Genomic DNA, 23,991 nt, shown 5'->3' with positions numbered 1-23,991 from the left:
ATGAAAGGTCATGGGTATTAGGGTTTACATGGATGTAACCCTAATCCTCCATAATATATAAAGGAGTCCTTGGCTCACAAAATTGGCACTAGTGTGTGAAAGAAAAGGTGGCCGATTTTAGTGAGCTCCATATTCTCTCAAGTTCTTCCAAGTTGTTGATGGTGATTTGTGATTCCACTTGAGGCTTCCACACTATTGGGGCTAAGCTATTAAGGCTAGATACATCAAGACTTCAAGCTCCACAATAAGGTATGTTATCCTAACTAGATTCTTCTGTTGTATATGACAATTGTATGCTAGTTATAGGTAATACCTTGGAAAGTTCATATTTGCATGTATAATAGAGAAAACATAGATCCAAGGTATTTAGAGTTGCATGAACACCTTAGGAGTGTTAGAATGCTCAAAACCCAACAGTGGTATCAGAGCCTAGGCTTGTTTTCTTGTTATACTTGCAAAATTGGTTGAAAAATCAAATTTTGTTGTTGTCTGCTCAGCAAACTCGCTGAGTCCATGAAGGGACTCGACGAGTCCAAGGCTAAACCCATCCAAATCGCCGAGTTGGTTCATGCACTCGACGAGTTGGACCCTCAGACAACATATCTTCGACTGTTTTGGCTGGAATTGGACTAGGAACATTACCCTAAGCTGTTTTTCAACTTATAAACCTATTTTTGATGTGGTAATGTTCATGCTAATCCAATTTCAAAGATAATTGTCAATAGATTCATGTTTTGTATTATTTTAATAGTTAGGCTAACTACATGAAAAATTGTTTGATTTGAGTTATCTTGTTCATATGAGTTTAATCTAGATCATAGTTTTCCTTGACATATTTGTTTGTTTATTTGATGATCTAAATGACCTTTAATGGATTTCATAACTTGTCCTCAAGTTATGGAAAACCAAAAGTTTTTCTTTAAAAGAATTATTAAAGAGTCTTAGGTTATGAACTTGAAGAGTCTTTTCCCATAAATTGTTTTATGAGCTCCATAACTTGTCCTCGAGTTATGGGTGTCCAAGAGTCTTGCCATTAAAAGCCATATTAAACTCATATGTTATAGAAATGAAAAGTTTTTGAATAGTTGCAAAACTTTCCCTCAAGTTTTGGAATTTGTAAAGTCTCACACACACTTTAATTCCAAACCCTATAGTTTTAAAAGTTAAATTCAACCCATATACTTTATAGTATTATAAGTTAATAATATATATGTATAAGAGCAAGTCAGTCTTACCGTTAGTAGGCCTCATTCACGAAGTCGGTCTATAAAGGGGGTATAAGGTTGTTGCCTATAAAATGGCAACTTAATAGGTGTCCACTCTCACCCACCGCTTCCTTGACTGGTGGAGGGTCGTTAGCCGAACGGGTAGGATATGACTCTAATTCTCCTTTAATTAAAAGTATAATAATAAATACTAAGTAACTAAACACTTATAAATTCTCAATCTTAGTTACTTATGAAAATGTGAATTTGGTGCTAACCCATGAAATTACACTTTGCACCCTTGTTAAGTCGTTAGTGATGCGTGTGTGGTTAACCGGCACACTAACATGGGACTGACAATGTGTGGCAAAGGGTGACTTAAGTTTTATCATAGATCGGTGGAGCGTGTGTGGTTAACCGACACATCAATTGGGTGATAAAATTAAGGGTACCAAATCAATTTGCATGGTTATTCACGCCTTGTTTGTGATCCTCGACATCTCAGTCACAAACTTGAGAGGGCATAATCGAGATTTAAACATGCCATTGGAAGTTCAATGAATCTCAAAAGATCTAGGAGTTTCAAATCCAATTAAAACTTAATAATTTATTTTGTTTTTCATGGTGGAAATTGGTAAATCGTCATTTGCCTACCTTCAAATATTTTGTAGCTTGGATTACGACATCCCTCTTCCAAGTTATAAAATAGTTTGTTGGGTCCTAACCTTAATATTTCATATTGGGTGTTATGTTAAGGACTTATATCAACTGAAACTTGAATTTCTCCCTCATAGATGTCTAAGTTTAGACAACTATGGTCTTCCTCATCCTTTTGGATAGAGCTTCATTTCCTCCACCTCCTCCAATAATTCTCCCTGACCCACAAGTTCAAGGTCACTCAATTCCTATTTGGCAAGCAAAGTCTATATGTGCTTACATCTTGGAGATTAAGTCACATATTGGCAAGCCGGGAGAGTTGGGTGTCAAAGTCTTAAGGAAGTTGAATGTCAACTGGGTTCTTCAATCACTTCCCAAGTCATATAGTGAGTTCTTTAAGGACTGCTATGTGACAGACCATGACATGACCCTTAATGATCTTACATATTTTCTCGATGCTACTGAATCAGCAATGATTTGAAGCAATGGTAAAGTAAATTTGATTGGAAGATCTACTTCCCATTCTTCCATGGACATTGGTAATGGTAACACTGAAAGTCCAGAAAAGCTTTCTTCCCAATGGAAAGGGATCGGCCATGGTCAAGTCATTTGACCTAATGGTAAAGAGAAAGGCTAACTCTGAGATAGTCTCGTGCACCATTTCCAAAGAGTCCATATGCCAAGAGAAGGGACATTGGTTGTAAAGCTGCTAATTTTACCTGAAAGATCATAAGGATGGTAAAGTCAAAAAGGGTTTGACTCTACTTCAGGTAAAGTCCATTATCTAACTCTATTAAGTTTTTATTTGGAGATTCTTAATACATGATGTAATGTAATTACATTTTGATGTTTTGTAGAATCAAAGAAAAGTAAGTAAGCTTAAAGAAAGAGTAAGTTGATTTTGATCGTGAATAGATGGATTTCGATCACATGGTTCGATGATCAGAATTTTGAGCTGCTACTTAAGAGTTATGATAGATTGCTTAGGAATAGTCAACAACATGTTTTTCATATGTATTTGCATTGTAAGGGTAAGTTTTTCCGCAAGTTTTAAAATAAAAGAAAAAGTTTTGATTTTATTTATTTTAAGCATCCTTACAATGGAATTTATGAAAAATTGTTGTTTATATGATTTCATTCATAGCAACATTGGAAAATGGGTTTGATTCTTTCGTTTGTGGTAGTGTCATAAATTACCAAATATGGAAAGATTCTCATCACCCAAGTTTCAGTTGGACAGAAACTTGGAATCATGCAACTTGTACTGTATGATGAATGAGAAATTTTCAACTTTTGTAAATTAAGACCAATTCCTTGTTCACATGTACATGTGAGTAAAGTGAAGGACTAAAGGATCGGGTACATTAGGTTGTGCGCTGGTCAGGTCCACCACAAAGGCTAATAAGGTTATTCATTATGATTTACTAAAGTTTAGTAAATATGGTTATGCTTACAAGTTTAAGTGTAATTCTTAAACATTAGAAATGTTTCAATGATTAACAAAATGAATAAGAAGAATCAAATTAGGCAGAAAGATAAAAGTTTCTCCAATCTGAAGAGATGGAAGAGTACTTGAGTATCTTGTTTTATGATTATCTTAGTGATTATGGAACCATATCACAATTGATCCTCTAAAGACACCTTAGTGCATTTGATTGGCTAAGGAGAGGAATCATGAATTGTTGAAATGGTTAAATCAAAAGAAAAATCATACTTCGTTCCAAAATCAAGACTTAGAGTCATAGTCTAAGATTGTAACTTGAGTGACATAATCTTAAGAAAGGTTTCTAACACTTGTCAAATGTAAGAGTAAAATGTTTCTTACTCTTGTACATTTGAAATTGGTAAGTTGTGATGTTTTGGATAAAACAGAGACCAACTAAGACCAATTGTGAGAAGTGTTTATTTTGATAAGAATCCACACTAACTCTTGAATATTCGTTTTGTCAAGGAATGGTTCTTGACAAGAGAATCTCATATGTCAAGAGGAAAGTGGGAGTCTTAAAGATCTTGGAAAAGTTTCAAGAACTAATCAAGAATAAAACCTATTGTTTAATCGCTAGCACATAACTTGAGGTTTGTAACCCATTGTATTGACATATTTCTGTTTTTGTGCCCATTCCAGTTTAAGTTGACTATGTTGTTTTGAGCACTGATGGGTTTTGAGCACTACATCATTCCTATGGTGTACATGCAAACCCTAAAGCTTTGGATCTAGTTTGTCTAATGAACATGCAATAATCATCCAAAGCCATAAACCCTAGATCTAGCATACAATAATCGATATTATCATAATATAGGGTTTAGATCTTACCTTTGATTGTTATGTAGCAATAACAATCTATTCCTTTTTGTAATTGGCTTCTGAAAGCTTAGTGTCATAAGTGTCACACCTCTAATGGCTCACAAACACCAAGAGTAATAGGATGACTTAGGAGAGGAGAAGGAGGCACCAAAAACATCCAAGAAACTCCAAGGAATGCTTAGCCACGTTTTGGGTGCCCTAGGGGTCTTTATATAGTGAGGTTATTATGGTTTTGAACTAGGAAACCCTAATATGACTGCTTAGGCTCCAAGCAGCCCATGGACTCCCTCCTTAGAGTCCTTGGACGAATTCTCATGGGTTTCCCCATAGATTTCGTCCACTCCAACCTCTATGGAATCCATTAGACCAATATCAAACTATCACACAATTAACAGTTATAGCCCATTTTATTTAATTAACGTCTTTTAGCCACAAAATTAATTCTTATTAATTCTTGACTAATATAAATTAAACAATATGATTTCTCTTTTAATATATTATTCATATAATATATTGATGAATCATAATTAATCTCTTTCTCCACAAACCATCCTATCAAGTTGCTTTGGTGAAGGCAACCCAAAAGGACCATGTTCACAATCGGGTCAAGTACATACTAAAATAGTTATGGATTTAGACACTAATCCAACAGTACGAGCCCAATACAACCTTCCACACCTACATGTACCTTCCCCAAGGCTCTATCTGATAATTCTAATTCGTCCCAAAACAAATCATATCTCACAGGTTACCGCATAGCTCAAATCCTAGGCTGACCTAAGATTTCCTCCATCCATATCAAACCATAACTCAATCATAATAGGTTGCCTTATGCATGCATACCACAACCAGACAAGGAACAAGAAATAAGGCCAAATCAATCATTTTGAGGCTATAAGACCCTAACCGTATATAATTTTGAAAACATACACATAGCAAGGTTCATACAATTATCATAACTCACATATCAGTATAACATGGCTAACATACTGGGGGAACTACTTACCTGGCTCGGTCGATCGCGCGCATTGCACTCTCCTTTGCCTCGTTCTAAAAAGTTTTTAACTTTTATTATTTATTTATCTATCTAATTATTTTTATTTTTTTGAATTTTTTTTACAATTTCCTTAGTTTGAGTCCTGACACACCCGGGAGTGTGCCCGAATCACTCAAACCAAGGCTCTGATACCAACTTGTAACGACCCAATTTTTAAAAGAAAATTTTCATTTTTAACTAGTCAAAAACATTTTCCATAAACCATGAAATCTCAAATACATTTGTTTTCAAATTCATAACAATAACAATATTATTCCAATCATCAAAGTGTCCCATAAAAAAACGCCTGAGAAGAGTGCATTTCGCGTCACCAAGCCTTACCCTTGCCCTTAGGCTTAGATGTCCCTGAAACAAATCCACAAACTATAAGCTAATGCTTAGTGAGTTCCCCAGAGCATACCCTACACAATTCACATAATCACACAATCATATTAGCTATAAAAGCTACATAAACCACACAAACCATGCATACAAACATATAAGGACGTTGTAGGCTCCTCCCAAGGTCTTACTCCAGGATGCCATGGGCTCCCCCACATGGTCTTACACCTAAGTGTCATGGACTCCCCCATGGTCTTTAGCTGGAAGGCCATAGGATCCCCCACATGGTCTTACATCCAAGTGTCATGGGCTCCTCCCATGGTCTTTACTTGAAAAGCCACAGGCTCCCCCCACATGGTCTTACATCCAAGTGTCATGGGCTCCCTCATGGTCTTCCCTACAAGTACCACATATATAACTAGCATAATTGACTATCATACCATATATCTCTACAACAACGAGTGTACCACATATCACAAAATGGGCCGGCCTTAGTGCCTTCGACCCATTGGTATGGTGAAGAGACTCACCTCTCGTGAATGCTGATCTGACAAGATAAGATCAGATAGTCACACACATTGCTCCAACTCAACTGCCTATAATCATCATGTGATTAACTTGGCACAATCCCAAAATACCATAAATGCCCTCAAAGTCAACCTTGGTCACAATCAAGGTCACCAATCCATGTTGAACTCAACTCGTCGAGTGCATCCAGCAACTCATCGAGTTACCTGAGTAACTCGTTAACTTGCGCGAGTTACGTGTGTAACTCGTTGAGTTCCTCAATGTCCAGAAGACCGAAAACTCATGTAGACCGAAAACTCCAGTCCTTCACAGAAATCACTCGGAATCTCGAAAACTGGTAAACCCTACCCGAATCGCCGAGTTGGCTAAGGGACTCGACGAGTTCCTTTAGTCCTTTTTGTGTTCAGACGTTTTTGAGCTACCCCAAAGCTCCAGATTGCAGATCTAGCCTCCTAAAACATTGTTTCCCCGTAAAGTTGCAAACTTTACATGCATGCAAGCTCTTAAATGCCAAAACCAAGCTAAGGGAGGGGTTTTAGCCAAAAAGAAGGGCCAATGCTTGATAAATTCAATGATTTTATAACTCTAAGGACTTAGAGGAAGCAATCCCCGTCCCGTTTGCACCCGTTGACATCCCTACATGGAGTGGAGAGTAGGGCAGATTAATCCCTCCGCCTACTGTCAAAACAATCATAAAATTTACTTAATAACTAATAAGGATACGTGTAATGGATTGACTGCTACCTAATTTACTAAGTTTGATTTATGAGACATAAGTTATTAAGTTAGTGGGTTTTAATAAAAACTAATATATATGAAAACTAAATATCATTACATATAAAAAATTTAATTTATATAGATTTATAAGGTTTGAAAATATTGAAACCACAAAACAAACCGTTCATTAGAGTTTCAAAAATTTAAAACCTTAAACGAAACCATAAAGAAAAATAAAAATCAGGAAATGAAACAAATGACTCATTAATCCCTCCCCCCTGCGTGTTTGTTTTATATATACTTCTTTTGCAAAGAAACAAAAAGCAAGGGAGGAATACGTAACTTTTAGTACAACAGACTCCACAACCTCTAAAACCCTAAAAACTCGTCCCCTCCACATATCGTGCCTCTTCCGCCCTTCTCAGTTTCTTGCGGGCTTAAAGTTTTGCATACATAAAGAAACTGATTTTTTCTTCTTCCGTCAAGATGCCGACGATCAGCGATGGTATCACTAAAGCTGAAAAGAAGAGCAAGAACAGAGACCACAAGCGAAAGCTCGAAGACCCAGAGCCTGAACTCGTTGTAGAATCCAAAAAGGACAAGAAAAAGAAGAAAGAAAAGGTCGAAACCCCCCAAGAAATTGTAAATGGAAACGAAATCCTGAATGGGTCAGACGAGTTGAGCGAGAAGAAGAAGAAGAAGAAAAAGAAACAAAAGAAAGAGGAAGAAGAAGAAGGAATTAAGAACAATGACGGTGAAGTGGAGGAGGTTAGAGAAACCGAAGATAATGTTGTGGTCTCTGGTAAAGATATTAATGATTCAAAGTACAAAGCTTTGAGTTCCTTTTCAGAATCTAAACTTTCTGAAGAATTGCTAGAGTGTTGCAAGAATTTCAGTAAGCCTTCGCCAATTCAATCGAATTCGTGGCCTTTTCTTTTACATGGTCGTGATTTTATTGGGATTGCTAAAACTGGGTCAGGTAAATTTGATCATATGCTTTAAAATCACCATGGGTTTTAATTATAAAGTAGCGGTTTCGTGGTTTGGGGTTTACAGTTTTGATTTCGATTTGATCAGGGAAGACACTGGCCTTTGGAATACCTGCCATGAATCATATTTTGAACAAGAGGAAAAACAAACCAACCAAGAAAGTGACTCCACTTTGCCTTGTACTTTCACCCACAAGGGAACTTGCTCAACAGGTGTGTATTCCATTCCAGTTTCAGATGTAGTCTTTTTCTTAGAATGGTTGATAGTTATGATCTTCATTTTTTTCCCATAGTTTATTGAACTTGTTCTAGTTTCAGTTCTTATTATTCGATCAATAATTTGATTTTTGCTGTATTTGGCAGATTTTTGACGTTCTATCTGAAGCTGGGAAACCCAGTGGGGTTCGATCAGTTTGTGTGTATGGAGGAACTTCTAAAGGACCTCAAATTTCTGCTCTAAAATCTGGCATGGTAAGATCACATATCCACTCTTGACTTTTCTAAAGATCCTTTGGGTAAACTCTTCACTCAGCTTTTATTGCCCCCTTTGCCATGAATGGGTCATAGTAAGGGGATATTTTGGTCCAATTTCTTCAATCTTTTGTGACGATTGATCATGGACAAAATAGGAAACCATTACTTGAAACTTCCATGGAATTCTTGCCATTTCATGGTACATCCCAAAATGAAAACTCTTGTGGTTTTCATGATACAAAAGGAATGTTTGTTACTCTTAAGATAATGATTGTGTATTTTATATGATTATTCAACTTAAATTAATGCTTTTGTAAACTTAAATTAACCTATTGCTTGCTGTTTCTTCACATCTCTATCAGGATATTGTTGTTGGAACTCCTGGTCGTTTGAAAGACTTAATAGAAATGGGAGTATGCCAGCTACAAGAGGTCTCTTTTGTGGTAAGAACATCTTATTGTCCTAGGAAGGAATAAACAGTTATCAAATTTTTATCTTTATGACCTTTTTTTTAGAAGAAAACAGTTATAAAAGTGTAAATTCTTTAGCCAAAGGCAAATCCTGAATGTGATCTTTCTTACAGGTACTTGATGAAGCTGATCGAATGCTTGATATGGGATTTGAACCAGAAGTTCGTTCTATTCTTAGCAAAACAAGCTCTGGTATGTGACTGTTTAACAAAATTCTGGAGTTACAATATCAATACCAAATTTATATCAGAGTACTAAATTTTACATCAAAATCTAATAACCTTTTAATACATGTAGTTCGCCAAGTTGTAATGTTCAGTGCAACATGGCCTTTAGCTGTGAATCAACTCGCTCAGGAATTTATGGATCCAAATCCAGTGAAGGTATATAAATCTTTCTTCACTGCATTGTTTACTAAAATCAATAGTTTTGGCAATAAAATGAAAGTTTTTTTTTTCGTGGATAATTGTATTTAGATATGCTGCAATTTAACCTTGGATTAATATTTTATTTTCTAGGTTGTTGTAGGTTCAGAGGATTTAGCTGCAAACCATGATGTCATGCAGATTGTGGAGGTATTGCAATCTCCTATTTTCTTGCACTTTCATGTTCTTGTAATGTGATATTTTCATTGATATATCTTTCTTTTACATGTAGGTTTTGGAAGATCGAGCACGTGATGAACGTTTAGTTACATTGCTAGAGAAATACCACAAGTCAAGAAGGTTTAATATTTCTTGTAATCACCTTTTTCTTTCTTCCCTCTCTTTGTTTTCACATGAAAACTATGAACTTAATCTGGTATTTTGGTTTGTCTAAAATCTCAGGAACAGAGTACTGGTTTTTGTTTTGTACAAGAAGGAAGCATCCAGAGTTGAGAGTATGTTGCAAAGAAGGTGCTTTTCTTTACCATAGTTATAAGGAGGACATGAGTACTTTGGGTCTTTATACTGAACTTATTTATTGATCTTTATACTTTTGAAGGGGTTGGAAGGTTGTTTCCATAAGTGGTGACAAACAACAAAGGGCACGTACCGAAGCACTTGCTTTATTCAAGGATGGTAGCTCTCCACTCTTGGTAAGTAGTATCCATTAAGTGCTTTCTGTATTAAGTCGTTCTTTCTACATTAAGAAGAGTTTATCTGATTGATGTGTGATGTATTCAGATCGCAACCGATGTGGCTGCTCGAGGTCTGGATATTCCAGATGTTGAAGTTGTAATAAATTACAGCTTCCCATTGACCACAGAGGATTATGTCCACAGAATTGGGAGAACAGGACGTGCTGGCAAGAAGGGTGTTGCACATACCTTCTTTATGAAGGAGAATAAGGTAATTCTACCACCATGTGTTTGTATGTTTGCTTTATATATATATATATATATATATATATATATATATATATATATATATATATATATATATATATATATATATATATATATATATATATATATATAAAACAAAAATGCAATGTAATGTGATTCAGGCACTTTCTGGGGAGCTAATAAACGTGCTTAGAGAAGCGGGACAGAATGTACCTGCTAACCTTTTGAACTTTGGGACTCATGTCAAGAAAAAGGTTGACTTTTGTGGTTAATTGGTCCGTTTATTAAATTCAAAATTGAAATGTTATGAGATTGAAAATTGTATTTTTATTTGTGGATGAAGGAATCGAAGCTGTATGGAGCCCATTTCAAAGAGATATCTGCAGATGCACCTAAAGCCACGAAGATTACATTTGATTCTGATGAAGATTGATTCAGATTTTTGACCGAAAACCAAGTGTTCTTAATATATTTTCTCATTCGAATGTTTCCTTTTCTTATTTATTTATTATGTTAGAGTTATAGTTGGATAAATATGATGAAAACTGCGACATTACTATCAGCTTGTAGTGTATTTATATGATCTGAGTATTTATGCAACGTTTTTGTATCCTTATTTATCATTCTTACTAGCAAGTCTACGACTACGAGAACTAGAATGTGTTGATCGTATATTTATTGTTACTTTTACAATGGTTCTGATAATGTTAAGATTATAAAAATAACAACTTTTTATATTTGTTAAAGGCTCACTAAGAGCAAATGTGTAAGCAAAATATACATTAAACAGATTTAACTGGTGTAGTAAAATGTCAATTACAAAATGACTTAAGTGATGAAATTACAATAAATAATTTAACATGTATGATAAAAAGGCTCAATTTGTTTTATTTTTTTTATGTGTCAAAATACATGTCATGGGAGCCTGTAATTCACAAACTTTACAGAGCTGTTTGTAACTCACTAATTGTCACGTCATTATTTGCCACTTTGTGTGTGACTTAAATCACCAAGACTAGTTTGAAGCTGTTTACTGGTTCCAGAAAGTTTAAAGTTTGAAAAGGGGCTTAAAATACATTGCTATTTAAATGGTTCCAAAAGGTTTAAATTTTAAAAAAGGGCTGAAGTATATTGTTATTTCTTGCAATTAATCTACTTGATGCTATTTTCAGAGAGTTTAAATTTTAAAAGAGGGCAGAAAATACATTGCTATTTCCTGCAAAGTATAAGCCAGCTTCAGGGTGAAAATGAAAACAAGCTATTTCTTGGGGGATTACATGCTTCGCTGACTTTGATTAGTCCACACCTAAAGAATTGAAAATGAGGTTCAAATGCTAAATGCAAGAAATAACAGTGTACTTTAATTTAGTTGTGTATTATAGCACCCTACTTTCATTTCTTTCTATTACAGCATTAAATTTTTATTTTTCCTTCCTAAACTAATGTACTTTGATAAATTTAGGGTTGAAATGCACCTGATATGTGAAAGATTATATGTTTCTTTTTTTTTTGTATATAAAAGAAGATACTTAAAAACAACAGCCTGTGATTAAACTCAAGGGAGTGTTAGTACTTAGTACATAGGCAATAAATAAATAAAAAAAACAAAAATTGCATCACTTTATCATAAAGACGCTAGAGCGCCTTAAAATAAAACAAATAGTACCCTACATTATAAGCTCCTTGCTTTCTTTTCATTCATCAGATTCACTTTCATCAGGAGAAGGGGGAAACACTTGCTTAATCAACTCCACCAATTCACCCACATTTTCACCAAGGCGTGACTCAAGATCCTCTATCAGGGGGTCGATTTCCACTTCACAGGTCGGCCTAATGTTGATGACACTCGTCATCTCAGGGTTTGAAAGCTTGTAAGGTTTACATTTTGTCACAAACTCAACAATGCTTTCTCGTGTTTGACTGGGAGGCACACTCTTCTCTAGGTGGTCATAAACCTTGAATTCTGAAGGTTTTAGGGGAGCAAGCACCTTTGTGGGATCTTTTGCAGCCCCTCTAGAACGTAGGAAATCCAGTACTTCAAAATTTGTAAGAAGCCCTGCATTCTCTTTCAGTATCTTCATCACTAAAAACAGCTAACCTGATTTCAATGCACAATATTAGGAAGAATCAAGACAAATCATGATTACTATACAAGTAACAACTAGCAATAACAGACTATCACTCAAATCAGCCTTCTCCTAATTAACAAACCCTAACAAATTATTAACAATAACCAATAAACAAATAAATAGCCAGGCATATGATCACTAGAAAGAACAAGTAATTTAACTTATGATTATTGTCTGTAACCAGTAAAGATTAAGAAATCATCCGGTTTATTCTTCGTTTTTTGCGATTGTCGGATTGGACTTGCAGATACACAAGTAGAGTCGTTAATCGTCAATGAAAATTCAAGATTAATAAGAATCACTAAATTCACAAAACGGTGAAACCGAAATTAAAAATTATTGGGTGTAATGGAACATAAATCGTATGAAGAAAAGGAAAACCTGTTGAGGACAGGAAGACGAGATGCAGTAGTTGAATAGAAGGATTAGGGTTAGGTGGTGGAGGAATGGAAGAGAAAAACGCCGGCGGGCAACAGGGTTAAATAAAATAAAATTTGGTAGCAAGGAGATTCGAACCCTAACCTCGGATTAGAGAAGGAGTACTCATTGGATGACTCTACTAGTGTAAAGTATCTTTAATAATTTTCCGTCTACGTTTCATATATATTCTTCTTAAAATTATTAACCCAACTAGTATAATCCTTGTGTATTTGGTTTATATTTAAATTAGTTTAGTTGTTAGGTAATTATTACTTGTGTATTTGGTTTATATTTAAATTAGTTTAGTTGTTAGGTAATTATTACTTTAGTATTTTGGTTTATGTTAGATATTTTAGTAATGGTATTGATGAATGCCTAGATCATCGAGGGTATTTATATCAACATCTAAAACAAATTGGTTAGCCGTATTTTCGGTTCGGAATCCAAAAATACACTCCGATGCTAAAGTTAGTATATGCGAAAGTGAATAATGGAGAACTAGAGTAGAAGAGTTTAGATGTTTGGAGTGTATATAATATGTAACCTATTTGACGTCATCCTCTTTGTATTTATATATGATAGAGTACGTATTGGTTTCGAATCAGGATTCTTTAGAATAATCCATTTGAATTTGAATAAAATTGCTTTGAATTCGAGATAGACTCGTTTAACAAATAATGTATATATTGAATAATATACAATGGTGTATGTAATATATATATATATATATATATATATATATATATATATATATATATATATATATATATATATATAATGGATATATATATATATATATATATATATATATATATATATATACACGTGTGTGTGTGTGTGTGTGTGATATCATTAGATATGTTGGTAATTTATGGTTTGATGTATGTTGCTATTTTGGTCAGTGACAGACATAGGGGGTTCCTGGGATGGTCGGTGCAATCCCTCAAATTTTAAAGTACAACATAATTTTTTTTCAGAAATTTTCCAACGTAATGTAATTTTTCGGCATGTCACCCCTAAAATCATATATTCAACCACTGAGATTTCGTCTCACGTCCGCCACTAATTTTGGTAATTGTTAGTTTGATAGTTTGGTTTATATTAACGTATATATTTATTCTGTAGTCAGGAGATCCTGTTGATGCTATTATCAATAACTCGACATATAGTGCGAAACTTGTAAACTGGTTTGTAAGTTTTGATCGTTGTCGAAACAAGATGATACTAGGCGGCTAACGAGGGGAACTAGGGATGCAAATAACAATTTAGAGTAGTTTTATGTTTTATTTTATGTTTGGTGTTTTAAATTTATGTAATTGCTTGATTAAATTAGTTTAAATAATTATTCCAAGTGCAAAATAAATATTATGCTTGCATATTTTACACATATTTAATTATATAATCATTCATCGTATGATATTTATATTTTATTTGGGCAGGGTTATTATATATGTATGTAGTTGATGCCTTGATGGGGTTTTGAATTCTCATAAATCTATTTACTAACTTATTATTTTATTGTTATTCTAAATTAATAATATTAGTTTCTTATTATAGCTTGTATTTGTTTGTCAAAATTTGTCTGCTAAGTAATTAAGGAATATAAGGTCAACATCAATTCAGACAATGAAATCAACCTCCGGCATTATTACAAAAATAATTAACTGGAGGCTGCATTTGGAGCATGGACAATGTATTCGTCGACTTCTTGTTCTCTCCGGACATCACTTGGGAGATGCTTTTTAAATCAAAGACTTGGTGTCATAACCACCACATAATATAATTAATCAAAGACTTGATGTGACCATTTTTTAAAATGTTGCATGAAATGATAAAAAGCATCAAATAAAAATTAATAAAAAAATATTGTAGGTTTTTATTTGTGAGTATTTAATTTTACATTAAATGATACAAATGATAGGTTGTGCGCTTGTTGAATTAAATGGTTGAAATAAAATGTATGTTGTATTCATTGGTAAAGTATATGTTGTATTTTAATATTTTAACTTTTAGCAATTAACACCAAATCGGCTAAGTTGGGTGGTCTTTGAAGGCGAAAATTTAGTTATGTTGTCAATTTAGGAGTCATATCTTGTAATATTAGTATATCGCAGGTGTGTTCTTATTGGAATAAAGTGAAATTCAATGGTTTAACTCATGATTGTTTTGGATGTTGATCTTAACATCTTATAAGTAAAAAAACGATCTCGATCATGATCGATTTGAAGCATGCCGAGATCTTAAGATCTCAACTAAGTATGTCCAAAAAACTGATACAAGAATAATTCGGTCAACCTTTTAACGATTCGGTAGATTGGGTTTCGGGCATGAAAAATCAAGTAATCGGTTTACCGAAATTCGGTTCAAGTTTAGTATAGGAAAATTTAAATTAAGGTAAAACCAAATACAGTGTAGCGCCTTGTTGAATCATTAACAGTTGTTTTGCTATCTTGGCTAAATTTCTAATAGAAATGAAGGGTTTTATGTGCAACAGAAATTTAAAATTTTCATGCATTCAAAATCTTTTTTATGTTCAATTGTGATAGACCAATGATATTTATCTGGTACTGCTTTTCTCAAGTTTTTTAAAGGGAAACTAAGCCAAACAAATGAAGTGTATCAATTATTATGAACTAGCAATATCAGAAAAGCTCTTTCATGGCTACAAATATAACAAAATTTGATTATCATTTGATGTAACTTCCGATCATCATTAATGAAATCTGTAAGATGATATATAATTATATATAGCTCAATATGTAAGGAAGTCCAAGTATCAATGCCAATGGCAAGCCTATACCAACTTCTTTTGTGAAGTTAAAGTCATTCTTCACTTTCTAAAATTTTTTGTCAAGTTCAACACTCAACTCATTACATAATAACCACTTACTATTTACCCATGTGTCCAAATCTATCGTTTGCTAGATGTTCAAACATTATAAATGATGATTATATTTTAGCATAGTCAATCCTAATATATTGATGTCAACAGAACAAAACTGTATTTTTTTTTTGTTCAACCCAAAAAAGTAGAACAAGATTGGACAGAGGCCCATGTATTCGGTCTTCACTAAAAGTGGCTAAATAATCAAAACGATGACATGTTTATGCATTAAAGGAAAAAACCATAATACAAATATACTAGAAACATGGCTTACCTTGCCATTTATGAAAATACAAAATTCAAAGTCATAATGGACACAAACTAGGCAACAAAATACAATTTTGAAGCATAAAAACAACTAACCATACTACAAATGGGCTAAGAAATTTTCGTCATCATTTTCTGCAAAAGGGTTATTCTTCCAGCAGGATCATGTCAGATATAAATCTATACACAGTAGAACCAACTGTCTGTCTGTCTGGCTGTTGAGACTCGAACCCTTGACCTTTTCCCGCAAGTACAGAACTTTGCTATGCCCAAGGGGCAATTTCGTCATTTTATTGAAGATCCTTGGAACTTGTCTCCCCGCCATTTTTCCACAAGTAATTGGATGACCCCGATAAAAGGAAAGAGAAATTGTCCGAATCTTCAAATAAACTTCGAGGAAACTCCCTGTTCATATTTGATTCTATGTTCAAAGGCGAAAAACAAGTACCCGGGTCACCCACGGATCCATTTGAATTGAAATTAAAATCAAAGAATCCAACTTCTTTAGACCCTTCAATGTTATTATTATAATTATCCCCATGATCATGATCATGTCCACCAACTGCTCCTCCTTTCGGATCATCCACTGGAATTGCAGGAGTGTGGCCTTGAAAAAGTGCAATGTGTCCAAAAAGTTTATCTTTTCTTGAAAATGTTGTCCCACATGAACAAATCCACCTGTCGCGTCCACAATGCTTCTCGTGTGTTTTAAGATCTGCAATCACTGAAAACTTCTTTGTGTTACAACGGCTACATGTATAGCTTTTATCACAATGGGTTCTTTTATAATGATTCTTTACACATAAGATTGTCTTCAATGGCTGAAACTTCTTGTGATCTTTATTCCTTTTACAACCAACATAAGGACATGAATATCTCTTGATAAGCTTCACCTCTGTACCTGGATCTTTATGGGGTTTTGCTAATGCTGCTGGGGTTTTATACTCGTCTCCATGACCTCTCATATGCATTCTCAAATTGGCATCTCGTTTGAAGCCCTTCCCACAAATGACACAGAAATGAGTGTGGGGTGCAAGAATTTCGTCTTTTTCAAGCTGCAAGATTTCATAAGAACCAGGGGGGAGATTCTCTCCTTCATCAACATCATCATCATGTTCTTCATGGACATCCATATGATCAGTTTCATTTGAATGATCTTCAATCTTGCTTACCATATTCCCATGAGTGTTACCATCACTATCATTATTATCATCACAATGCTTATGTTGTGGAAGGCTGACAACTCCATTACCAACAGATGGATTTGGATTTGGAGAAAAATTTGGATGTTTGACAGCTGGAAGAAGGCTGCCTGCAGTAGATATGAGTTGAATTATAATCGAAGTCAGATCTGCAGTAACAAGTTGCTGCTGTTGAATCAGAAATTCATTTGGTTGATCCATAGATGATTTGGAAACGATTAATTGCACTAGTTCCTGGAGTTGATGAATCTTTTCTTCCATGATAGAAAGATTACTCAGCATGGTTTTGGGATCCCATAATTGAGGTTTGATTTTAGCCTCGAGATCTTCCTGAATGAGCTTGATTTGGGTCAAAGAAGATGGGATTGTTTCCAATTTTTTTCTTATCATCACATCATAATCTAAAATGGAAGAGTTTTCCCTTTGCTCCTGTTGCTGTGAATCATAGTTTGAGAAAAGCTGATGACTATCCCGACAGATTTCATCAAATAATTCATTAGAGGAAGAAGGCTTCGCCCATGGGTCTGAAGGTAGCTGCTTATTTCTAACATCCATTTCTTAGATCTAATAAAACAGTATTTCAATATTAGAATCTTAGAATCAATTCCCATCTACATGACGAATATAGCAATTAAAAACCCTAAAATACTTAAATAACAAAGATCGACATACTGAAATATTAACTTTTAATCTAATATGACATGTCATTTTGCTCATAAACACTAAAAAGATCCAAGTCAAATCCTATTGAAATTGAAATATTCATCATCAATCTGAACCAAAAGTCAACATACATTTGTAACAAAATTAGGGTCACAACACGACATGAAGATGGTGAATAGGAAGTTGTGGCATAGGAGTAGGCACGTATCCAGTAAAAACGAGACTCACAAACAAGAATCAATATAAACAGTCCAACTTGAAGTTAAATTGATAAATAGCAAATGAGAAAATCAAAAAGAGGAAGGAGAGTCGTATACCAGATTGAAGAAGATTTGCATAATAGACGAAGAAGATGTCGATGTGGAGGTGGGTTTGAAGGATTGAATGAAAGGGGGGAAATGAAGAGAATGATAGAACAGAGAGAGAGAGAGTTAATCCGGAATCTGACTTTTGGTGTAAAAGTGTGTCCAAGTAGTTGTCTTCTTCGTAAATATAGCGAAAGAATCAGGGCCGTTGATCTTTCTTGTTCTCTATCTTTTTTTTTAAGTACTTTTTTCCTATTGGTCAATGGTTTAATAACAAGCAAGCGGTTTGGCTTTCTCAACCTCATCATAAATAGAATAACTTATATTCAAGCACCTTCATTCATATATATATATATATATATATATATATATATATATATATATATATATATATATATATATATATATATAACTGATTTTTGTAGCATCAAAATTTTATTTAGATTTTGGGCAAATTGAGTATACTGACTATATGCTTAGGCAAATTTTAAGAAAATAAACAATTTTATTTATTATCGGCAAAGTAATGTCACTTCAAAAAAACCCGAAAAAAAAAATATAACCCAAACATTGAATAGTTTCTGTTATTTCAAACATAAATTCCACAAATCATATTAGTTTTAGATATTATATTGTGTAGTTTCTTTTTCCGGACCATTAGAGAGGGCCCTATCAAAGAAATTAAATGAAAGAGATGCAGAAGTGTGTTTCCAAGAAGCTACCATTCGTGCATTATTATTGGAGTCAACTATATGTGGCAAGTAAAGTGGCAGCGACAACATCTAACACAAGACACATGGTGCCCTACTTTTGGTGTACTACTTCGTTTTTTAATGTCAAAATTATTATGTCAGTGTAATTAGATGTATGTGATGAGTTGTGTAATGATTAAAATATGTTTGAACTAAAACTGATAAACTTTTATAGTAGATCAAAATAGATTGTATTGATGTACCAAGACAAGTGGAATATGCATTCTACATACTTTGACCTCTTAATCAAAATAAAACAAGAGATGTCTTTAATTGCTTGAACAAACTTTATCCATCTTTATATTTCGGATATCCATCAAAAATAAAATATAAGAAAAACGAAAAAGAAGTTGACATTTTTGAAGCAAAAATTTTATAAAGTAATTGACAACAACAATAACAACAATAGCTAATTAAGAAATTTCTACAAACACTTATGATGGAAATCATCTTTGCTTGGACTTGAGAGGGACGACTCCTTTGTAAAGTTGGACTTTTTCTTTCAATTGATCTCTTCTAGGGCGTGCGATTTTGTTGTTAGGATCAAATAGCAATGCTTCCTCAAATGCTTTTAGAGCCGATTTATATTCTTTTATCTTCTCATAAGCATCGCCCAAATTGTTCCAAGCCGTCACATACCCTGGTTGAATCTTCACCGCTGTTTCAAGCTGAGATATTCCCTTCTCCGTTTTCCCATCACGCACGTAACTCACACCCAAAGCATTGTAAACCTACAACCAATTTTTTAATTTAAAAAAATAAAAACATCAAATCACACTTCCACACGTGTCCTTTTTTTTTTTTTTTTAAATACCTGGGCAAGATCCTGGTCATCTCCATCCCATTTATCAATAGCCTGATTTAAGTACTTTGTAGCAGCTGGATAGAATTTCCTTCTCAACATCACTGCCCCGAGTTCAAACAGCTCTGTTGCACTCGCGTCACCACTCCTCACTTGTTCCTGATATTTATTTATTTATTTATTTATTAAAAAAAAAAAAAAAAAGACAAGTTTGAATATTTATAAAAAAAATAAAACAAATTAATGAAAGTGGTCACCTGCAACTCTTTTGCAGAAAGATCGAGTTCTCTGCGGACAAGAACTTGGCGGATGACAAAAAAGGTCCCGACACCAAGCAACCCTAATAGCAAAAGAAGGTATGACAGCTGGATCCCTAATTCAAACAACTCCCCAACCTCATAAACAGGATTCATTTTCTCATATTCACTTGCAGCTGCTGAGTTTGACCAAGTCAACAAACTCATTGACCCACTTGAAAACACTGCCATACTGATCAAATCCTTTTTTGAGTTTCTTGCATCTTTCCCACTTGCGGATTCTGCAACACAACAAACGGATTTCAATTAGATTTACAAGGTATATTCTTTAGTGGATTAGTGGGATTTCTTCAAAATGTTTTAATCACTAATGTACCTTTGTTAAATAAAAAAATATGAAAAATTCAAGACCTTGGATGCTAGATTATGGTTACATTACCTTGTATTGTCCTTCTTCCATTGACTGCCAAAGATACACACCGCATATCAATATATTGCAGCCAATAAAGCGTATTCTTGACACAAGAATATGATCATTTTTTTAAAATAAACGAGTAACTTCAGTTTCTACAATAATGAAGGGAAAATATAAGACTCGGTTTAAACTCAGCTTATGTAAGATACTGAATTATTCTGATTTAAAAATCTTGATTGTATCATTCATTCATATCACTTAGAACTATATCCAATTATAGCATTCGATCTTCAATTTTCTTCTTATTCGGACATTATACTTTGGAAAATCTACTGAAAATTGCTTTGTATTTGGGTGACATTGCTATAATTAGATGGATTTTTCAATATACAACGTTGTAATAGGTAGAAATGAAAGCAAAGCAGAGTGTTAATAAGAAAATCAATGGATATGTTGCTATCTCTCGCATTTAATCCTTGACCAGATGTTGAAAATGCTCCTTGTTTGGGACAAAACAAAGAAAACTTGTGGATCACGATACCAAGGGACAAAAGAATAGACTAGGTTTAAAAACTTACAAACAAAAATGTATGCATTTGTTTTTAATGACAACTCAAATTTGAAAACATTGCATTAAGAGGGAGTAAGTTATATGGGAGTAAGCACTTGCATATGAACACAACAACATATTACACCTATACAAGTAACTAGTAAGAAAATTATGTGATTGCAACAGTCATATAGAGTTACAGTAACAGACACAGACACAGACACAGACACAGACACAGACACAGACACAGACAGGGGTTAATGAAATTACCATCAAGTTTTGCTGAGGTAACAGTCTGAAAAGCTCCCAATTCTCTTCTACATGTCTGCTTTATGTTATGAAAGATACAGTTAGTATCCATATCAATTCTTTCTCAAACACGAATTCATATGGATAGTGTTGCAATGTCAAAAACAAATTTGTTACATCACTTTGGAATTGGGGAAGAAACATTCAAAGTCAAGTGTATTCTTGTTGTATTGAAACAGAAAGAGTCCAAAATCACAGTTCCGACTAATCAATCGACACTAAAGAATGAAGTATTATTGGCACGTTTCCGACACCATAGCATACGTTGAGAAGAAGCGAAATTATGGGTGAAGTTATAGATAACAATAGAAGAGCAAAAGAGCAACCTGAACGGAGAAATGTTGGCGAGTGAAGTTAATCTTGATGGGGAGCTTGTGGGAAATAAAAGCGGGGATGAAGAGAGAACCGTGAGAGCGAATTAGTGAGATTTGTTTAAGAGGGGGTGAAATTCGTGATTGAAGGATCATCGTTTCTACTTCTGCCTGCTCAAGAACGCCTCGTCTGTTCAAAAATGGTGGATGGTCGTTGGAATTTGGATGCTTGAGAAGATAAGTTTATCTGTATCTTCCACGGTATTCCCATGCTTCGATACTCACCAGTATAAAAGAGATTGGCATCTTGTTTGCCGTAAGGTAAAATAATAATAATAATAATAAATAAATAAAAATTGTGGATTATTTAAGTTACAAACTTGTTATTAGGAGGAAAAGTATAAAGATATTTAATTTCTCATAAAAAAATTAAATAAGTTGATCATCAATTTTAATTTTTTAGTTATTCACCAAACTTACCACCATAATATATCACAACAATACTATATTTTTCCAAAAATAATGAAAATTTCACTAGCAAATTCACGATATGTTTTTCATGACAAAAACATATTGATAACTATGATTTTATTTCACTCACGAGGTATTAATATTACCATAATATACTCATGCGTCTATCGTAAATGCCCTTTGCTTTTATCTCATGATTGTGTTTGGTATATATGAAAGTTAATTTTACCATTTTTCTTATGCAGTTACTGTTAGGTGACAACAAATCAAGTTAATCACTTCAGACAAATATCAAAAAACAAACTTCGGTAAACACATAAAACTTCTTAAAAACGTAAATAAAAAAGAACACGATATTTAACATAGTTCGGTCAAGGTGACCTACGTCCACGGGTGAACGAGATAGAAGATTTTATTAACTTTCTGGAACAATTACAAGCACTCGAAATTGTATCTCACTTTGAGCTCTCACAGAAATCTAGCAATTTACAATGATAGGGGTGTAAGCTTATTTATACTTGAGGGATCAAACCTAAAACTCTAATGAGCCAAGCTCATTGGTCTATAGGCCCATGAATGGTGGCAACCAATCACAATCTGTCATGCAACATCTGCTGGAATAATCTTGAGCATCATCATCTTCTAGGCATACTTGGATTAACATGGCATAACAAAGGAATCAATATGGCGCATCATGTACCAAGATGGTCCATTATGGTGTAACAACTTCTTCATGGCGCAACAACAACCCTAGATGGTGCAACATGTATATAAATGGCACAAGAGCATCAAGTATGGCGTACAAACATCAATCTTGGAGCAACAGCATCACCATGGAGCAATAAGCACATGCATGGCACAACAAGGCCATGCATGGTGCAACAAGAAGCATCACGGCGCAAGAGGAGAACAAGATGGCGCAAGAGCGTCCCTCTTGGCCCATCCCTTTATCAAATGGTGCACCAAGGACTCCTTGTTGCTCCATATCCTTCCCAATTACTCCAAAACTTTCTCGGGTGCTCCAAACCCCCTTATACATGATTCGTTCCTTTGGCACTTGATCTGTTCCTTTGTCTGATGATCCATTCATTTCTCCAAAGATCTGTTCCTTTGTCACATGCTCCATGAAACCAAGTGCTCCATTGAGTTCTAATTGATCCAAAAGCTTCATGAACATGATTCAAATGCTCAATGTTGGACAAGACTTCATACCCCAACAATTTCCCACTTGAAGGCTTGAACAACTTCATCTGACATTCAAATTTCACCATTCCTCAAAGTACTCCCTCTCTCTCTCTGCCAAACCCTTTTATTCAAACTTCTGAAAGGCCAGTTGAAGCCATGCAAAGTTTCAACTTCTCAGTGGTAACCACCTTGGTGTACGTATCAGTTAGATTCTTCGTTCCACATATTTTTTTTTCAAGTTTAGAGTTCCTTCATTGATTAAAATGGTACCTCATCTGAATGTGTTTCGTTTTGCTATTAAACACTGGATTCTTTGCTAAGTGAACTGCACTTTGGTTGTCATAATGCAGTACATAATCCTCCTACTGCATTCCAAGTTCTGACAAGAAACTCTTCAACCATATGAGCCCTTTGGCAGCTTCTGCAAGTGCAATATATTATGCTTTTGTGGTTGAAAAAGCAACACTCTTTTGTAACCTTGACATCCAGTTGATTGTTGCACCTCTAATTGTGAGCACATAACCCGTTGTGGTCTTTCCTGAATCTGCACATCCACCTAAGTCAGCATCACCAAACCCTTCTAAAACTACTCCTTTTCTTCTGTAACACAGGGAACACTTAGTTGTTCCTTTTAATTAGCGTAGCATCCATTTCACTCCTTCCTAATGTTGTCTTCCTGGATTTGACATGAATCTACTCACAACTCCCATTGCATGAGCAATGTCTAGTCTGGTGCAAACCATTGCATACATTAAACTACCAATTGCAAATGCATAGGGAACTTTATCCATGTATTCTTTATCTTCTTCTGTCTTTGGGATTGCTTCTTGGTAAGTCTCAATTGACTCCCCAATGATGTATGTAACGCCCGGGTTTCAGGGCTAAGCATTTTTGTCAATGTAATAGTCTAGGTCAACTCTTGTAACTCTTTTTGAAGTAATAAAGATGAAATATTTGAGTATTATGTGAATTATATGTGTTTATTATTTAATTATAAATGTATAATTAATAAAGAATAA

The 23,991-nt window shown here is 34.4% G+C and overlaps 4 protein-coding genes across 7 annotated transcripts; 1 reads left to right on the top strand and 3 right to left on the bottom strand.

Moving 5' to 3' along the window:
- Positions 1-7,124: 7,124 nt before the first annotated feature.
- Positions 7,125-10,673, top strand: STRS1 (DEA(D/H)-box RNA helicase family protein). Its single transcript, XM_079004185.1, has 13 exons — positions 7,125-7,769; positions 7,868-7,992; positions 8,143-8,250; positions 8,616-8,696; positions 8,837-8,915; positions 9,021-9,106; positions 9,242-9,298; positions 9,381-9,448; positions 9,551-9,619; positions 9,708-9,801; positions 9,890-10,054; positions 10,212-10,304; positions 10,394-10,673. The coding sequence occupies exons 1-13, from the start codon at positions 7,277-7,279 to the stop codon at positions 10,481-10,483; spliced, it is 1,608 nt and encodes a 535-aa protein (XP_078860311.1). The 5' UTR covers positions 7,125-7,276; the 3' UTR covers positions 10,484-10,673.
- Positions 10,674-11,579: 906 nt separating this feature from the next.
- On the bottom strand, positions 11,580-12,718 carry LOC145055922 (uncharacterized). The gene is made up of 2 exons (XM_079004182.1): positions 12,561-12,718; positions 11,580-12,148 (listed from the first exon to the last, which is right to left on the bottom strand). Exon 2 carries the CDS (start codon positions 12,129-12,131, stop codon positions 11,745-11,747), a length of 387 nt encoding a protein of 128 aa, XP_078860308.1. The 5' UTR covers positions 12,132-12,148; positions 12,561-12,718; the 3' UTR covers positions 11,580-11,744.
- A 2,966-nt stretch (positions 12,719-15,684) lies between these two features.
- STOP1 (C2H2 and C2HC zinc fingers superfamily protein) lies at positions 15,685-18,089 on the bottom strand. Its single transcript, XM_079004176.1, has 2 exons — positions 17,933-18,089; positions 15,685-17,516 (listed from the first exon to the last, which is right to left on the bottom strand). The coding sequence occupies exon 2, from the start codon at positions 17,505-17,507 to the stop codon at positions 16,041-16,043; it is 1,467 nt and encodes a 488-aa protein (XP_078860302.1). The 5' UTR covers positions 17,508-17,516; positions 17,933-18,089; the 3' UTR covers positions 15,685-16,040.
- Positions 18,090-19,002: 913 nt separating this feature from the next.
- On the bottom strand, positions 19,003-21,602 carry LOC145055541 (Tetratricopeptide repeat (TPR)-like superfamily protein). Of its 4 annotated transcripts, none has more exons than XM_079003929.1 (6): positions 21,332-21,602; positions 20,967-21,024; positions 20,171-20,194; positions 19,732-20,012; positions 19,487-19,633; positions 19,003-19,403 (listed from the first exon to the last, which is right to left on the bottom strand). In XM_079003929.1, exons 1-6 carry the CDS (start codon positions 21,470-21,472, stop codon positions 19,119-19,121), a joined length of 936 nt encoding a protein of 311 aa, XP_078860055.1. In that variant the 5' UTR covers positions 21,473-21,602; the 3' UTR covers positions 19,003-19,118. The 4 variants fall into 4 exon arrangements, with proteins under 4 accessions (XP_078860055.1, XP_078860111.1, XP_078860176.1 ...); XM_079003985.1 differs by having other exon boundaries at positions 20,967-21,021; positions 21,332-21,601; XM_079004050.1 differs by lacking the exon at positions 20,171-20,194.
- Positions 21,603-23,991: the final 2,389 nt, after the last annotated feature.

Source organism: Lactuca serriola, chromosome 1 (genome assembly GCF_051521515.1).
Source record: "Lactuca serriola cultivar US96UC23 chromosome 1, Lser_US96UC23_V15, whole genome shotgun sequence".
Classification (NCBI taxonomy): domain Eukaryota; kingdom Viridiplantae; phylum Streptophyta; class Magnoliopsida; order Asterales; family Asteraceae; genus Lactuca; species Lactuca serriola.
This window is presented reverse-complemented; position numbering and strand designations above follow the sequence as displayed.

Coding starts and splice junctions, on each gene's coding strand:
- STRS1 (XM_079004185.1), top strand. CDS start 7,277: ATGCCGACGATCAGCGATGGTATCACTAAAGCTGAAAAGAAGAGCAAG. Junction 8,916..9,020: donor TCTTAGCAAAACAAGCTCTG/GTATGTGACTGT, acceptor TAATACATGTAG/TTCGCCAAGTTGTAATGTTC. Junction 10,055..10,211: donor TCTTTATGAAGGAGAATAAG/GTAATTCTACCA, acceptor AATGTGATTCAG/GCACTTTCTGGGGAGCTAAT.
- LOC145055922 (XM_079004182.1), bottom strand. CDS start 12,131: ATGAAGATACTGAAAGAGAATGCAGGGCTTCTTACAAATTTTGAAGTA.
- STOP1 (XM_079004176.1), bottom strand. CDS start 17,507: ATGGATGTTAGAAATAAGCAGCTACCTTCAGACCCATGGGCGAAGCCT.
- LOC145055541 (XM_079003929.1), bottom strand. CDS start 21,472: ATGATCCTTCAATCACGAATTTCACCCCCTCTTAAACAAATCTCACTA. Junction 21,025..21,331: donor GCCAACATTTCTCCGTTCAG/GTTGCTCTTTTG, acceptor CATAACATAAAG/CAGACATGTAGAAGAGAATT. Junction 19,634..19,731: donor TTTCTGCAAAAGAGTTGCAG/GTGACCACTTTC, acceptor AATAAATATCAG/GAACAAGTGAGGAGTGGTGA.